We start from the raw sequence: 19,290 nt of genomic DNA, 5'->3' as shown, positions 1-19,290 counted from the left end.
CCAGCTGCTACGGAAACATTGTTTGGCTGTTTACATTGGCAAGACTGCTGCCATGTTATCAGTTAGGATGAATGGGCATAGGCAGAAGGTGTACACCATCAAGCAGAGGGTGTAAACCATCAACACTCAATATCCTGTTGCACAGCATGCTCTACGACATGACAGTCGAGACCTCGGTGCCTATTTCACCATATGTGCCATCTGGTCCTCAAAGAGTTAAGTTTTAAATGAGAGTCAAACACACTGTGGTTTAAGAAAGTCATATCAAATTCTCACACGTAACATAATTCATTTTGTGCAAAAGGATTTGAAAGTAATGCTTTTCAAACCACCATTTGCGATCTTTTCCTGTGACCTGATAGAAATATAATAGGGAGACAATTACTGAACTATAGGGAGGGGGAAAAATAGTTAGAAACAACAGCATGCACACACTTTACGCGACATGTAAATGTCACTACAGATATTTGGATTTACGTTATGACATGTTCGAGATGTCTGCCATCACTGGGGACATTGTGATGCAGACAAATAGCGGAATTCTGATGACCCACTGAAGTGTCGGAACATCAATGCCGTCAATGACCTCCTGAATAGCTGCTTTCAGCTCAGCAATGATTTTGGAGTTATTGCTACACACCTTGTCTTTAAATAGCTCCACAAAAAGGAGTACCGTGTGTTGAGAACTGGAGAATACGGCAGCCAATTGAGACCCATGCTAGTGGTCTCTGGGTAACCCAGAGCCAGAATGCGGTCCCCAAAGAGCTCTTCCAGAACCTCAAACAATCTCCTCCTTCAATGCAGTCGAGCTCTGAGTTGCATGTATCACATCTTGTTGAAATCAGGGTCACTTCATATAATAGGGTGAAATCATCTTTCAAAACCTTCACATACCATTCAGTAGTCACTGTGCCATTAAAGATTATTGCACCAACTATTTCGTGACTGGACTCTGCAAACCACACAGTCACCAGTTGAGGATGAAGAGAGACTTCTCGATCATAAAACGGGGATTCCTCGATCATAAAATGGGGATTCTCAGTCCCCTAAATGTGCCAGTTTTGCTTATTGCCAAATGAATCCAAATGAAAGTGGACTCCGTCGCTAAACCAAACCATACAGCACATATTAATTTCCATCATGCCCCGAGGCCAACTGTGCTGTTTGAACATCCTAACACAAACAGTTCAGAAGTTATGATGATATTACGAGGGTGGTCTGAAAAGTTTTTGGAATCACCATGAGATGTTCATGTGAATACATTGGACTGTTGCCTGTAAACATGTGCCACGTCAGTGCTCTTTGAAGAGAACTGTGGCGGTGCCGTGGCTCTGTTGTTGTTCTCCCCTAGTGATTTCTGAACATGGAAAAAAATTGAGATTTTGCAAAGAAAGCTATAAAGCAAAGGACATTCATGCCGATTTCCAAAATACACTGGGGGACACTGTTCCTTCATATTCAACTGTTGCCAAATGGACAAATGAATTTAAATGTGGTCGGGAAAGCTTAGATGATGATATGCGCAGTGGTCAGCAAGATGTGTCACTACTCCAGAAATCATTGCAAAGATGCTTGAAATTGCTCATGATTGCCAGATGTCATCTGAAGGGTATGTCACATTTTAACTGAAGAATTAGAAATGAAAAAATTATCTGCATAATGGGTGCCATGACTCTTGACACTGGATCAAAAACGCATGAAAATGGACATATTGGAACAATGTTTGGTCCATTTGGAAGACACGAACCAGATTTTTTGCACTGGTTTGTGACCACAGATGAAAGTTTGGTGCACTGCTATATCCCAGAGACAAAACAACAGTCAAAGCCGTGGAAACATGCTGATTCTCCACCACCAAAGAAAGCAAAGGCAATTCCTACAGAGGGAAATATCATGGTATCAATGTTTTGGGGTGCGAAGGGGATTATGTTTGTGGATTATATCTCCACTGGGCAAACAATTACAGGAGAATACTACGTTAACCTCCTGGTCAAATTGCAACAAAAGATACGTGAAAGAATGCCAGGTTTAGCAAGGAAGAAAGGAATCTTCCATCAAGACAATGTGCACCCGCACACATGTGCCATCACAATGTCAAAATTACAAGAGCTAAGGTATGAATTGTTGTCACACCCACCTTGTTCACTTGATATCGCTCCTTCAGACTTCCCTCTCTTCCCAAAACTGAAAATTTTTCTTGGTGGATGAAGATTCACTTCAAACGAAGAATTGATAGCCGGAGTTGACAACTATTTTGCATGCCAGGAGGAAACTCATTTTTGAGATGGGATCAAGGTGCTGGGACATTACTGGACAAGTGCATTAATCTACAAGGAGACTGCATTGAAAAATAAAAAAAAGTGTCAGTGATGTAAGTACTTTTTTTCTACTATGTTCTGAGAACTTTTCAAACCACCCTTGTATTTCATATATTTCAATAATTGTCACACTGTAGGGTCGTTTCAGCAATTGATAGAGAGAGCCAGAGAACAGGTGTACTGCACATGCACATATAAAACATTAAGAGATCATACATTACGTCATAAAGGAATTCCGGGAGCATTGGAATTTCATAAAACAGACTATAATGCATAATATGGCTTAAGTCCACATTCATATTCCAGATTTATAACGAAGTAGTTCCCAACTTGACATTAAGTATTTCAGTGTGGTTTTCGAGATGTAAATTTTCTTGGAGTACCAGTACTGTATTATCTCATATTTGTTTCTTTATTATGTTACAATGCCATACATGCCAGAAGATGGAAATGTGCACTTGAAATTCAGCGAACAGTTGAAAGCAGCCAGTGGTGTGATGAAATATTTCATTTCAAACAAATTGGGAGCCTCTGTGGAAAACATTAATAAAAGCCAAATTTCTTTATCAGACCGACAGAAATGACTTCATTGTTCAGCAAAGTGATGAAGCTTGACTGCCAAAAATGTGGAAATAAAATAAAATTACAAAACTGAAACTAGTAACATGTTTTACCCTTCTGTAATTATGTTGAGTGTATTTCAATTCATGTGATAGTTCCTGGCCACAGATCTCTATTTTGTTTTCATTTGATGTGAGATCTGTAAACAAAGAGGAAACATCAAAATCACTAAATGTAAATAGGGGTCAAATATTTATCGACTACAACCCAGACTACTCTGTGCGTGCATGAATCTGGCAACTTGGGTGCACCATAAAAATGTTTTCGGGAACCATGTGGCTGCCTTCTGCTACTGCCAATAATGTAACAGCCACATTTCAAGTAGCCAGAAGTGGGAGAAGGTACCACTCATATGCAACTCAACCGCGCATGCGCATGAACCTGCTGGTAACTGGCAACCGCTCAGAGTCTTTGCCTTTCAATATGTCTGCTTGGGATTATGTATGTATGGATGGATATGTGTGTGTGTGTGTGCGCGCGCGCGCGAGTATATACCTATCCTTTTTTCCCCCTAAGGTAAGTCTTTCCGCTCCCGGGATTGGAATGACTCCTTACCCTCTCCCTTAAAACCCACATCCTTTCATCTTTCCTTTTCCTTCCCTCTTTCCTGACGAAGCAGCCGCCGGTTGCGAAAGCTCGAAATTCTGTGTGTGTGTGTTTGTGTGTTTTATTCATTGTGCCTATCTACCGGCACTTTCCCACTTGGTAAGTCTTGGAATAAATTAAAAACAAAGATTCCAAGACTTACCAAGCGGAAAAGCGCCGGTAGATAGGCACAATAAATAAAACACACAAACACACACATAGAATTTCAGGATTCCTATTATTATTATTATTATTTTATGGTTTCTGCAGATCGGAATTGTACCAATGCTATCAGTGATGTGGGCTGCGGACTGGTGGTTCTACATGCTGGGCATGTGGGACCATGAGAGAAACGCATGCACTGCACATGACCTCCATAATGCCAAAGAAATCATTACAGCATTGGTGTTCAGAATTTACTGTATTACTGTTCTGAGCCTCGTGTGAGATGGACGCATGACAACATATAGCTGGAACGTAACGGCTGAGCGGTCAATTCATTAAGAGTCGTATGTTGTAAGAAACACACTGAGCTCAACTTGTTTGAGTGTGTTATTCCACTGGACAAGAAAAGTCTATTTCAGCATCTTCGACACAACAGATCAAAGTCCATGAGGGGAGAAGCTGTCACGGTTCAAGGGTACTGAATAGCAGGATCCTTGCAGCATTGGTATTGTATAGTGGGCATGAGAAAAAGTACAAGAAGCAAGATTACAGAAGTTACACATCAACTATTGACTGTTTCAACACCCACATTAGGGAAAGAAAGACCAAGAAAATATTCCAAGCTGCCGGGTCGCAGCAACTGTTTCTGCTGATCCAGATTTGCACTAAACTCTTCATCTTGTTCAGCGTGGCTGGGTGGACAGGTCTCTGGGCAGGGCTTCTGATCCTTTACATATCTATTTCGCCTTCTGCCACTGCCTTTCAGTGATTGATGGTGTTGTTCTCTTAGCAACGGATGGGCTGTCACCCAAAGCAGTGATCATGGCTGCCCTAAGGCAGGATGTGCTTTAGCTCCTATGCCTAGGGATATTGGGGTGTCTCTTGTACCAAGTCATTTGCCTGTTGACACATGTTTGGGCCCAGTGATAGTGACATTGTGCACCTTGACATGGCTTGCTCTCAGTGTACTAAGCAACATGAGGTGCTACGGGTGAAGCTCTCTCCATGACCTACAATGCAGTGACTGTGAGGACATGTCCATGTTGATTTTGCAGGACCATTCCTCAATTCTTACTTGTTGCTGATGCTTTCTCTAACTTTCCATACGTTATCTGCATCCTTCAACCTCGCCTGTGGCTACATTTCAGGCACTCACAACATTTCTTCTATTGAAGTATTGCCTTTATGCTTGTTACAGATAAAAGTCTACGTTTTGTGTTTCACAGTTCTGCACCCGCCAAGGCATTCACAATGTGATGCCGCCAAGGCATTCACAATGTGATGACTCCTCCTTTCCACCCCCAGTCTAACAGTGAGGCAGAACAGCTCATCAGCTTGTTTGAAGTTCAAATGAAGAAGTATGTCACAGACTCTTCCATGGTCACAGCTGCTGGCCCCACCCCTCTGTATGGTGTCTACCAGAGAGGGGCTGGTGGTGCGCTACCGATATTAGCTGTGTCCTCCACTGGCTGGGCAGGCACTGATGGTGCTTCACCACCGGCATCACGGCGCCCCCACTGAGTGGCTGGCAGCTTCACTGTCTGTGCAGTTCCACCATGTTGAGAACCCAGATGTTGAGATGCAGCCCGCACTGGTCGTCCATTATTGTACTTCAAGGAAGGGGTGATGGGGGGAGAAGATATGCGCCTCGTGTGTCCATGGAGGCACCACTTCCATGTCTATTCACAAGTTCTGGCCTGAAATCTCCTTCCACCGCAATCATCACCAGCTGCGTTGCCCTCTGCAGAGGCCTTGGACGTATCATCACTTTCCCCGATGGTTGCATCAGGTGAGTGCCCTTTCCCAAGAGGGGCAGTGTGTTATAACCCTGCAAGTATCACCTCGATATGCGATGTGGTACCAGGCTGCCAGTGTGCTACTCTTCAAATATTCTGCCAACAGCAGCTGCGTGGGTTGGTTACCAGAGGCCGCCTGCAGTGAGTCGCAAGACTAGTGCACACAGCATGACATCTACCGCACAACCTAAAAGAAGCCTCCTCTATATAGAGACTGGGCAGCCGGTGATTCCCCTCACATTTTGTTCTACTGCCCACTATACTGTTTCTATATTGTCATTTACTTGAATGTGGATCAATAAATTTTGTTCATAGTGGCCATGGTGCTGATTGTGTCTAACTATAATGTTAGACAGGAAGTATTAATCACAATGCTGGGACAGAATAGCCAATGCCCTTACAATTGTGGGATCAGAGTTTCACAAATGTGACATATTTTATACTGATGGAAAAAACTGCTATCTCATGCAAGTACTAAAGTGAATGTGTCCATGCATATTGTCAAATTCCCATTTTAGATTCTCCCATTTTAATGAATTGTTTACAATTTGGCTCGTAAAGAACAACAACATAATACCTGAATGGATGAATTTGATAATAATTTCTGCCTCCACACACACACACACACACACACACACACACACACACACATACTCAAATTTTCAACATGCTGTTCAAGAGAGACTTTTGTAACTAAGATGGATAACTTACTGTGTCAGCACCAGTGAGATTAAGACCCAGACCACCAACTTGTGTTGTCAGGAGCAACACATCAATGGATGGATCATTGTTAAATCGTGTTACTACAGAATGCCTCATTCCTGGAGGTATACTACCATCCAATCGTAGATATGATACATTTGGCATGTTTGTCCTGTAAAGAAACAACAATGACAATTAATTCAGTGCTTATAAGAGATATTATTATATTACTAGTTATTACCTCATGAGTACTGTGCTTCTTCCAACGTGTTCTGGCCCAAACATTCACAAATTTTTAAAAGGGTATTTCTGATTACTATCTCGAATCTCCCCAATCTCCCTAAAGCTTTTCCCTCCACCTTTGTATATCTTTTTTTTTTTTTTTTAATTCATAGGCCTCTCTTAACAATGCAGCCAAGAGATATGCCTCCACCCATCACCCTTTCCTTTCAACCTTAACTTTTACATCTTTTCTCTCTCTGAAGAAAGAAAATGTCACTCAAAAAAGTAAATGCAATGTTTCCATAAGTCACACATGGACTTAATATAGCTCATACTGAAACTAAATCAACAAAGCCATGAAAATATTCTGTTGCCTAAGCAATTATTGATAAAAAGGGACAGCTTAAGTATTTTCTAACTTTTAAAGTACGCAAATGGTAATAGGAGATACTACTAGAAAAAGGGACCAACAACACAGCACATTTGTTAAACATCATGAATTAGCATCTTCTTTCACAACAGGCAGCACAAACAGCTCCTGTTACAAGAGATTATTTGCAAATTATTTAAAAATTATACAATAAGTTCAAAATGTGTGGTAACTACATTGACCGTAAAACATATGAATGGAACAGTTTATGTTAACTCGCCTGTAGAAGCTAGCTAATTTGACTAAACAATGGGGGTGGGAGTGGGTAAAGGGTGGGGAATCCGTCATTAAATCTTAGTGCAGATTAACAGAATGAACCACAGCACTGCACAGATTCCAGTGATAAATCAAATGATGAAGCTGTCCACCTATTAGGTAACAATCTACTGTCTGTAAGATGAATGATTGTAGCTGACACTTGAAAGGGTAGATGGCAAAGTTACCAGGCTTGGCTTATGGCACACTACACCCAGTCGCTGCTAACTTGACAACAGGCAGGTTGTGGTTATATGTCTGAATTTATTTACAGTTACTACTTGTAACATATGAACTTGAAAAGTTGAAAAGATCTATTTGAAACCTAATATCCTGAAATATCAAAAAGTTATTTGTTATTCTTCACAATAGAAATGAAAACTATTTTCACAAATCAGCAAATATTCACAGTTATTGGTTTTGTTGTTAAAGATTGTTTCGTTATAAATTAGTTCCACGATGAATGACAGAATAATTTATCAATATATCAACAGTTATAATCTGATGAAAGTACTCATAATGTGATGATAGATTGATGATGTGCTCCATTTTAAATTCCCAAGTGTGTTGTAGTTACACTAATGGAAAACACCACTCATATAGATGTCAGAATCTGATTTAGAATAAACGTGTTCGGCATTGCTTCAACTATAATTGCTCCCTCTGACACATATAATTAAATTGTTGATGCATTCTTCCACAACACATTTGTTTTTGGCTGCCTGTCTAATGACACTTGCAATGCTCTTCACAATTTACATCCAGGTCTTGCTTATCATTTGTCTGACAGCTTCAACAAGATTTTAAAATTCAAAGAGATAGTGACACACACACTCTCACACTCTCTCTCTCTCTCCTTCTTTTGCAGCAATATAGTTTGTTTATTTCTGCCCACATCTCTTCAACGGTACGGAAGCTGAATGATTTTATGCCCATACATTTCAGCAATCTCTTCAATTACCTATGTTGGAAATAGTGGTTTATTTTGTGTCACACTTGCAAGCAATTCAGCATTTCTCAAATCTTCACCGAGATCCACTTTTCAGCCACTGAATAATATTGTCTGTTTCTATTGCCAAAGTTGGTGTCTTATCATGAAGAGCAGAATGATGTGGGGCATTGCCAATAATGATCAGGGATGGCCTTGTAGGATTTGTCATAACAGATGCCTCAAGTTACTTTAGAAAAACTATACTGTTCATCTTTTTGTGGAAATCACCTCTCTTTATGGAACCAAACAATAACATGCTGTTTGGCACAAAATGGTCTGAAGAACCCTCCTTTTCCAACAAAACCATTGGGCTTTCTATCACTTCACCCTCTACACAATGACAGCAGGCACGAATCATCTAACCACACTATATTTTCGAATGTCACACCACCTGATACTCATCAGAAATCTGCACCACCATGCAATAACATCTGTCATTTCCACTAATATTCTGCATTCGTCAAACAGTTAATATCTGAAGCCTACGTCTTTCAGCTCTGCACATAATGAAAATCTGCTCCCTTTAAAAGGATCGGTTTTCTGAAGGGACACGAGTGACTTAAATAGTGTGGGGTGTTCCCTTCTCTTATAATGGCTGTATATATGACAATGAATAGCATGTTTCTAGAATTCATCCAAAGTTGTCATTTGCTTTCTCCTTGGCTGCTTCTATTCTGGAGAGTGGAGCCCTGCTGTGCCACTCTCATCACAATCGATACTGTACTTTCCCTATCATTATAACAGTGTTCTTGCTTACTTTCAAAGCTGCTGCAGCCTTCTTAACAACCTGAGCAACAGGAAATATAGGTTCGCCTTTTTCTTTCTCAAAGTAGTCCCTCACCAAAAACACAAATTCGCCAGCCTAGCTGTGTAACAACCTCTTCCTCCTCCATTTCACTCCATGGTTTGGGCTGGCACAACTCATCACACTAGACATAGTTTGAAATGAAACAGAAGAGAATAAATACTACAGCAAAAATGAAATAAATTACGAACTGAACTTCTCTTTAGATAAAAAATGAAACATCAGCACTAGTTACACTTGAGACACTTACTGGTACATTTCAGACATGTGCATACATCAAGGCGGCAACACGGCTCATACTACCTGCTCAAGTACAGTATGTCGTCGTCACTACACAACGGAATGACGCTACTGAGTTGTCAGTACCAAAAACTTGTCTCCCAGACTACAGATGGATTGCTTTACTAAACTCAAAAGTGGCTGTGCTATTCACTATGTTTTTGGATGTAGGTAGTGGGTAGGGACATGAGTTTCCAGACATGTAAGGATTTCTATGGAGGTGATATTGAAATCTTGTGAGAAGCTTATGGTTTTTCGGATTTTCTGCAGCTCATGAAGAAATGTAGTCAAAAGGAAGAATATTGAATGTTGAGGTATCTGAAAGCTGGCACAGCCATTCTGTCAGATACTCTCCACACACTAGTATCACAGTAGTGTAGTGAGATTGAACAGTCTGTCTTTAGATATTGGACACCTTGGGACTCACCTGCAGAAACATCTCACATTTCGGTGATCTTTTTCATTGACTGAGAGGAGGTACAGGAATTGTGGAGTTCTTGGAATGTCTTCAGAGAACGGTTTTGTTGGAAGTTTTTAGTTCGGAAGTGATCAGCAGAGCTCACAGCTCATTCTGTTGGCTGTGGGTTGAAACTGGGTGGTCAAGTTCTATTTCTGTTTAAGGATATAAGCAGATCAGAGGAAATCCTTACCTATTGCAGATTTATTGAGTACAGGTGGGGGAATGAAGGAGGAGGAGATTGGTGTTTAATGTCCTGTTGACAACAAGGTCATTAGAGATGGGGCACAAGCTCAGATTGGGGAAGGAAAATGGCTGTCCCTTTTCGAAGGAACCATCCCAGCATTTGCTAAAGTGATTTAGGAAAATCACAGGAAACCTATATCAGGATGGCCAAATGCAGGTTTTGAACAGCTGTCTTCACGAATGTGAGTCCCTTGTGGTAACCATTGAGCTACCCTGCACGGTGAACGAAGATCAGGCCTTTCAACTGACAGGATGTCTCTGGACAGAAGAGATCTGGATGAGAGATTTAAGACTGAATGGGGGCTGGGTGTATGTGATTTAAACTCTGGTTGGACTTGGGTTAGAGATGTGTTGGACGTGGAAGGTTCAAAAAGATGGTGATAGCTGGGTTTGTTGGCTCAGAAGAGAGCTGTTGGGGGATTATTTGAATGATGGTGCAGGAGGTGGTGAGAGTACCATCACTACTGAGGTAACAAAGTTCTGCTTTTCTAACTGGGTGAGTTTGTTGAAATAGAATGACATTTCAATGTGGGTCACTCCCATCATCATTGCAGAAGAAACAGCCGAAAACCCAAAAACTTTATATTAGTTAAACTCTTTGGGAAGGAACAAAGTTAAACAATGTCGTTTATAGCTTCCTCAGGAGGTATGAGGTTGGTTTATTCAACATTCCAGCTGGCTTCAATGAGAATTGTACTGAGAAACATGGCCCAAATAGGCTGTATTCTTATTACTATCTGTGTGATTGGCCAGTTTCAACCTTGGGTCATTTTCAAGCATGTAACTTAAGCTTCCAGCATCATTTTACATTGCTTGTACATGTGGACAGGAATACATCTTACTTTTGTTCATATTTGGCACAAAAAGTGCCCACATCTACCAGGAATGTATTAGAGTGCAGAATGAAGCTGGAAGCTTAAAATATATGCTTGAAAATGACACAAGGTTGAAACTGACTGACTGCACAGATAATAAAAAGAATACAGCCTACTTGGATCATGTCTTCACTCTCAAAACATGTTGAGGCCATGGATCCCACAAAAATAAAATTTTAAGTTTCATTGATTGTGCCTAAATATTTGGAGGTTGAAAGGTGGAGGATTTTGAACTGAAACAGGAGTCATTGGATGTGACAGCTTACAGCAGAAATGTATAGCCAAGAAGGTGGGTAAGGGCAAAGTACTGATCAGTTTGAAATTTAATAAGCAACTGGTGAAAAGATGGGACTGAACTGACAGAGGAAATGTATAGTCAAGAAGATGGGTAAGAGCTAAGTATTCATCAGTTTAAAACTTAATAAGTGATGGTTGGAAAGATGGGACTGCAGCCTCAAGATACCAGAGTGGCTGCTATACCACATAGGCCACCCAGAACTAGTTTCCTCAAACACAAGAGATGGGAACTTGCTCTCCGACATTCTGCCACACTCCTGGAATTAACATCAACTAACACAGCCAATCCTTTCCCTATAATGTTTAAATTTATTTGATTATTGAAGCACCGATTGTTAATATTAATTATATAAGGAGTCCAATGAAATTTCTATAATTCGAAAGGTACATGGTCATTAATGTGTACAAAAATCATGCATATGTAACCACTATGAGTCGTAAAAGGAAGTAAATGCTTTCGTATTCATACCACTGATGATACCTTCTCTATCACCATTAAAATCTCCAATATGTTAACATCGAAAATGGAAGTATTACCAACTTCCACCATGCATACTTATCAAGTGCTATGGTAGAAATGACACATGAAAGTAACAACAATCTGCAAAACCACATTCTAGGGAGGTTCATGTTTACATGGTTCATTTGCAGTAATACTCACACACTAGGCAGCTAAATGTGACAACTGCTAGGTCAATGATGATGTCAACAGTGGAAATCAAAATATTGTAGTAACGAAGTCTGTAAATAACACTGAATACTGGCAATGTTATTTCGCTTACTATTTTGTACGGGTAAATTTGTGAATGCTGATAGGTCAGAGGGAAAGTAGCAGAGCTAGACAGACATAATTTTTGTGTAGAGGAAGTAATATGAATGTGGACATTCATAATGATAATGCAATTGTGCACTGACGATAATTCCACAAATTTTTGACAGTACTATGTTGCAACATGAATGCAACTGCCTTTCAATTACAGATGATTTCAACCTTCTACATAATTCATACAAATTATTTTTGCAGTGGATTGTTGACTTGTATGTAGGTGACTTCATTTCATAACACAAAATCAATCTTCTTTTAGGCCAGGAATTTAAAATAACTTATGTGATCAACTACGGCTTAACCTCAATGATAATGTAAATATAGGAAGAGTTATTTTGGCTTCTTCATTTAATGGTTCGCCAAGAAATATGTACCAAAACTATTTGGGTGCAATGTCCATTGTTCAACAATTTGGGAAAATTTAATTATTTGTTACAATGACTTGCAATCGAAGTTGGCCAGAAACTATTAATGACATTGAGCAGATGAATCTGCTAATGTCTGCCCAGAAATTATTGTGTGAGTAATCAATGCTAAATTAAAAGAATTCACTGATTCAGTACAACAAAAAATATTTTTGGTGAAGCTCAGGCAATCATTTAGACAAATGAATTTTAAAAGAATGGTTGCCACATGCCTACATTTTACTCACTTCATGTGAAATTTATAAAATAGCAGACATTTATGATATAAAGTTATATGTGCAGAAATTCAAGATATTCGAACATACACACCGAATATGTCGCGAAACCCATGATGCATGGACCATGTGGTGCAGTTAATCAACATTCTGTATGTATGAGAGCTGGCAATTTAAAAAAAATCCTAAAGATTTCTGTAAAATCACATGAGAATCAGTTAATGGAGATCCATTGAATGGATGGCATGATAATGGTATTGGTGTTAATGTTTGAGGACAATCACTTGACAATCGTTATGTTGTACTATATTTACTAGCTAAATTTGATTGCAGTGTGAATGTTGAAGTTTGCATTATAGTTAAAAATGTTAAATACATTTATAAATACATCTATAAAGGGCACAAAAGTGCAACTATAGAAGTAGGCAATGAAAGAAAACATGGGAATGATGTAGTTCATACTGATGAAGTGACCAGTTTTGTGAATGGCCATTGTGTCAGATCAAATGTGACTTTCCAATCCATTTTCAGTTGCACACTATTATGTTATTCATGTAACGCAGACATGATATGTTTACTTCAGACTAAGACAAGAATGAGATGCAGTTGAAAACATAGAGAAAAAAATTATCAACATTCTTTGCATTAAATAAAACTGATCCATAGGTGAATGTCCACCTTAATAATGATGATGATGATGATGATAATAATAATAATAATAATAATAATAATAATAAAGGAAGATGAGAGTATATGTGGCAATAACATTATTACATGCAAGTATGTAGTGTCTCAAAGGGTTGTAGAAATTTTTCATTTACGTTTGGTATCATTCCATGTTTTTGGTCCTAAATCATTTGAAGATGTCAGAACTTATAATGGAACTGTTTACAACACATTTACTCAAGCACATCATGCTCAGAGTATTGCTTAAAATGACAATGAATGGCATACATGTTTAAATAAAGCAAAAGTATTCAATGAAGCAAATAGATTGATTCTGTGTACTTTGTGCAATGAACGTACCGAAGATGCTTTAGCATAGTGGCTTGAATTTGTGGAGATTTCTTAAGAGAATATAATGAAGAAATTTCTTAGAACAAAGTACTATTAGCACAGTATTAAGAAAACAATAGTTGCTACTCACCATACAGGGAGATGCTGAGCCGCAGATAGGCAAAACAAAAAAGTCTCTCAGAAAGTGAGCTTTCAGCCAACAAAACCTATGTTGAAGATAGACAACATACAAATGCAACTCATAGGTACACGATGCAATTCCTCCTCTCATTCAGCCCTACCAGCCACCATTTTTAGTACATTAGTCATGACACTCCTTATTACCACTGTACAAACATTTGTGACTACACAAATTATTTCCTATCATCGACCTTTTTTGGTCTTCATCGACTGGACTATTAGGTCACTGGATTAGTCAGCTATTTCATTAACATTATCAATTTAAACTTTCCTGTGAAGACACTGAGAGAAAAAATGACTTTTGCAAACTTTACACAAAAACTAATTACGAGTACAATTCAATCTGAACTTAACCCTTACAAACACAGTAGTTTTGTTGCACGAAGGCCAGACAAACAAATCAATTTAATCGAGTACTCTGTGTTGTTAAAATTCACAGAACTGTGAGGTAAAATTAACATCAGTTGTTCAATCTGTAACTGCATGACCAAGCCGGTGGTGCAAGGGCCCAGCCAATGAAGACCAAAAGAGGTCGAATAGGGGGAATAATTCATGTAGTCATAAATTTTTGTACAGTGATTGGAGGGAGTGACGTGAACAACATATTAAAAATCCTGACTGGTGGCGAATGAGTGTGGGGTGGGGGATGCATTTGATGGTCACTATATATATATATATATATATATATATATATATATATATATATATATATATATATATATATATATATATATACTCTAAAACAGTGACCTCTAGTGAAAGTGTATCCCAGTACAAAATTGAACTACATTAAATTTCATACAAAAAAGACCACATTAATTTTTTTCTCTAGGACTAATAATTTGCACGAATAGAGTGAGAGAACGCCGAAACCTTGTGCTGTGTGTGATGATGGCCAAATGGAAGGTGGGTAGTTGGTGTTAGAAAATGTGTAGCAGCAGTGTGGATTTGCGGATTCACACAGCTGAAGAATGTACGTGTAAGTTATAAAATGAGTTCATTGTTTGTACTTTTAATGTATTATGTTTCCCCCTTTCAAGTCGATGCCTCACTTACACTAGCTGGTATTAAGACAGCTCTGGACAAAAGTGTCATTCAAAACAAGTAGCACAAATGAAAGAATTGATTAATGGTCACAGAAACAGGAGGAAACTCTGGAGTTACTAGACTATGGTTTGGAGTTTCTGTCAATTCTTGTGGTGGATTTATAACTGTATACCATGAAATCATATGAAATTCAACAGAAGGTAAGGGGTTGGCAGGTGAGAGAGATCAAACAAAACTTGTATATCTCACAATAATGCCCCACATTCTTGGTTGGTCCACACTCTGAAAGACATATCTCAGAGTGAGAAACTTAATCTCTAATTCAGTTGTCAGTTACTTGGTACTGTGACAGCAAAATACTTTTCTTTAGCGGACATTCTGGCAACAAAAATAAATTTGATAAAGAACATTATTTTGTAACTTACGTAAACAAGTCATTTTCCAAGATATCCAGCATAGCTTTCAGCTGACAGAAAATAAGTGCACGATGTTGATTAACCACAAGATCTGTGGCTGGTCCACCTGGTGCCAATCCTATTCCACAGTCCAACAACAATTGCCTGCAAACATGTTTTTTAACTGTCATACATTTATTTAAATATGATAGTCAATACTTGATTGTTGTAAACAATTTGTTGTTTCACATTATGTCTGCTTTTATACTATATGGCATGTAGTAAATTTAACAATAAGAGATGAAATTTTAGCTTATGATCAGGGTTCGGATAAATATGTATTAAAAATGACAAAATATGTGCATGGAATATGGGACTAAAAATATACAATATGGAGACAAAAAACTACTATTTTCAAATAAACCACACTTTATTATTCCAAAAACAAACAATTTTATACTTCTTCGGTCTCACTGGCATTATTTGTACTGATTGAAAGAACTCTCAGTATCACAGGATGCGATTGGCGCAAACTTAAATTTGCAAAATTCTGGAAGTGAGTGTGGGACTCAAGTATGTCATCTATTCTTCTGCACAGTACACTGTTAAATTTTTGTCAGAAGATTAAAACCTTTATTTTTCTGAAGTACAAAATTCAGTTTTTGCTTTAGCAACTCAGCAATGGATTCTTCTGCTTCACTAATTTTTATTTTTGTGCCTTTGATAATCTTCACATTGTCTTTCAATGATGATGAAGGGTTTCCAAGTGCCTTAATCTGTGTTAAAAAACAATAATTGCTTTTGGTGCACACCACATCACTCTGTAGAGTATCATTTTCAAAAGGTTTTTTTGCACTCAAAATACTAGCAGACCCATCTTCAAATTGAAAAATAATTGTTTTAATGTCACTGAAATGCTCAATGCAATATTCAGCCACTTCTAGCCATGTACCTTGATGTATCAGTATTGGTTACAGTGGCAAAATAATATCCGGATACATCTCTTGAAAATTTGTGATCCTACTGGGAGATTTCAAAAATATTCTTTTTAATGTTTGATACTACACTTCAACATCTGTGTAATTTACCCTTATGCATTCAGCTAATCTATTTATTCTGTGTGCCAAGCATGTTATTGGGATCAGTTTAGTATACAAAAATTTCAGGGCATCTGCAACTTTTTACATATAAGGAGCATCATCAGTTACTAACAAGAAAAACCTGTTCGTATTTTATGCCATTAGGCCATAAAACACTTACAGCATCATTAAAGAACTCTGCTGATGTTTGGTGGTTACATTTAGGAAGTTCTTCACAAGCCAACAGAAAGGATCTGGTCAATTTATCTTCAAATAGTCCTCTAATTACCATACTGCCAGTGCACTGCCACCAACAGAAAGGATTTGGTCAATTTATCTTCGAATAGTCCTCTAATTACCATACTGCCAGTGCACTGCCATTGGATGTCCATTGTCCCGCTGATGGCGACCCATATAGGACCATCCTGAATTACATCTCAAATCGCCGCCAAATAATCCTTGTAAACACTGCTGACATATTTTTTCTAAGTATAGGTTTGTCAGGAACATGCTTGCCTGAATATGTCTCCAGGAAGCCTTTAAACAATGCGTTATTTAATGTCCATGAAGGTATATCTGTGCAAATCATGGCTTAACACAAATCTTTCGACACGGTAGAACTTTGGGAGCCACTGGTTGTTACAGCAGAAAAAAAATTGTTGTTCGAATTTATTCTTCCTTTTAATATTTGTCTTATGTTTTGTGGTAGATATGTGCTGTGATATTAGAAACCGTTGCTCAGTCAACACAAATTTTTCGTAAGTGCTACAAAACAGTACTTTACCATCTGCACTCAAGGAAAGATTGGTTTGGGAAATCTTCAATATATTTTTGCAATTAGAAACACAAGAGCTGCTTATCCTACTTCATTTTTATGTATATATAAAAAACTACACACACACCTACACACACACACACACACACACACACACACACACACACACACACAATGAGAAACACAACTTTTATACTTGAAAGAACATAGATGAATAAATAACACAATGACATATATAGTGCAAACCTCATAATTATCAACAGTGAATGATACAGGTGTGATGTTACACATACAGCTTGTGCACTACTTCTGAAGGTGCCCATAAGGTACACTGAACAAAACACTCGAGTATAACAATGAGGAAACGTTTAATGCTGCAGTTTTATTGTTCTCATCATTGGCATGAATCAGCTTACTTCACTGTAAGGACTAATTGTTTTGTTCTCATCATTGGCATGAATCAGCTTACTTGACTGTAAGGACTAATTGTTTTGCCTTCCACACGAAACACAACTCAATGACGAAAAAGAAAATGTGGAGGAACAGACATCATGTAACATATCTACGACGAAGGTGGCTAATGAGGTACTATCTGTAAACTTCTTAGAGAGCCATTGCACCTCAGTTTTGACTGGTAGATTTCACGAACGTCGAAGGTACCAACAGCCTTTGCCATCAAAAGAAATTGCATTTTAGCTGCCTTAATTTAATATCATGTTTATCACTACAAACAAGTACCAAATTTGATAATAGCATGTTCATGAATGTGCTTTCATGAATGCTTGTAACTTTGGAAAGACGTTTTCAATACAGAAGATAACTGGTAGGCAAGGATTATGCTGACAGCAGTGGACAGCATGTCAAAAACTGCTCCCCCCTCCTCACGATTCCGAAGACATTATTTCAATACTCCACTCCCTGGAAGAGATTTTACTTCTTTCCTTCTTCCCGTAATCCCTGGGAAGCAACACTAAAAGGTTTGCAGGCCATATGAAAGACTAGGCTGCTTCAGATGGTGCTATCTGTGTTTTCAGCTTGTCCATTCTGAGGCCAGGAATCACACTTTGAAGTGCTGTTTAATGAATTTTTTTAATGCTGTTACATTTGAAAAAGATCACTTTGTACAACATGTATTGAAAATATGGATTTATGCAATTTTGATATAAAAATCTGGACTAAACTTTGAAATATGGGAAAAAATATACTAAACTTTGACATTCGAAAAGTGTAAGTTACGTTTTCAGACTCCAAATGTCATGTTTTATGTAGAAAACTACAAAAAGAATGAAACTACTGAAAGGAAAATATGTATTTGATATTAATGCAGGCCTTACTTATGGCATATGAAGAATTTAGCTCAATAGATATAATACTTTAATATCCTATTAACAAAAAGAAAGAACAACTGCAATAACAGTTCTTTATGGGAATATATAATTTACATTAGTTTTAAGCAAACACATGGTGCACAAATCTAGTACAAGAGGCGTTCAATAAGTAAAGCAACACTTTTTTTCTCCGCCAATTACACTTGAGATAAATGAGGAATTTATGTGGGACACTGTGGAATATTTCCTTTTCAGCCTCTATAGTTTCAAGAGCTTCTGATAAGTGACAGTGTTATATGCAATTAAAATGTAGCCTGGAATGGAAGTGGCATTCCAAGCAGAGAGATGTGGTTGAATTTTTTTGGCAGAAAACCATAGCATCACAGATAGTCACAGGTACCTGCAGATTATCTACAAGGACCCTGCACTGAACAAAAGCACAGTGAGTCATTGGGCAAGATGTCTGTCATCATTGAAACAATGTTGTGCAAACCTGTCCGATCTGCCGTAAGCCGTTTGCACACAACTGTGACTCTTGCAGAGTTGGAACGTGCAGACACATTCATTCAAGTTCGACAGATCACAATTCTGGTACCGTGCGCCGCAGAATTTGAATCCGCACCAGACGTCATGGATGTCGAAGACTCCTAGAGGTCTCTCCACCATCGAGCCGTAAGCTGTGGCAGCGCGTGCCTCCTGTCCTGCTTTTAGAGGGTGCCACAGTAGTACACGTGGTTCCAGTGGCCAATAGCAGCACCCCCGACGGCATACTTAAGCACCTGCCTCTAGCTCAGCCAGCTAGTCTAATTTCGCGTATGTCTGTTGACACATCGCTTCACGTTAGACCGCTTACTTACTTGTTCTGTGTACGAGTGGACATGTTTGTTAGGTTGCCTTGTGACTCCATTGTTCGATCTTGTTGTTGTTCATTTTGTCCTTGGTTGGTCATGTCCGTCCTC

General features: G+C 38.6%; 1 protein-coding gene across 1 annotated transcript in view; it reads right to left on the bottom strand.

Moving 5' to 3' along the window:
- LOC126328531 (TATA-binding protein-associated factor 172) overlaps positions 1–19,290 on the bottom strand; it is a 274,135-nt gene that overhangs the window by 33,157 nt on the left and 221,688 nt on the right. Inside the window, exons 32-33 of the mRNA XM_049996048.1 lie at positions 15,180–15,314; positions 6,197–6,359 (exon numbers count right to left, since the gene is read on the bottom strand). Coding sequence (XP_049852005.1) covers positions 6,197–6,359; positions 15,180–15,314 — 298 coding nt within the window. The remainder of the gene's footprint in view (positions 1–6,196; positions 6,360–15,179; positions 15,315–19,290) is intronic.

Source organism: Schistocerca gregaria, chromosome 2, assembly GCF_023897955.1.
Source record: "Schistocerca gregaria isolate iqSchGreg1 chromosome 2, iqSchGreg1.2, whole genome shotgun sequence".
Classification (NCBI taxonomy): Eukaryota; Metazoa; Arthropoda; class Insecta; order Orthoptera; family Acrididae; genus Schistocerca; species Schistocerca gregaria.
The sequence above is the reverse complement of the archived record's forward strand: the minus strand, read 5'-3'. Positions and strand labels throughout refer to the sequence as shown.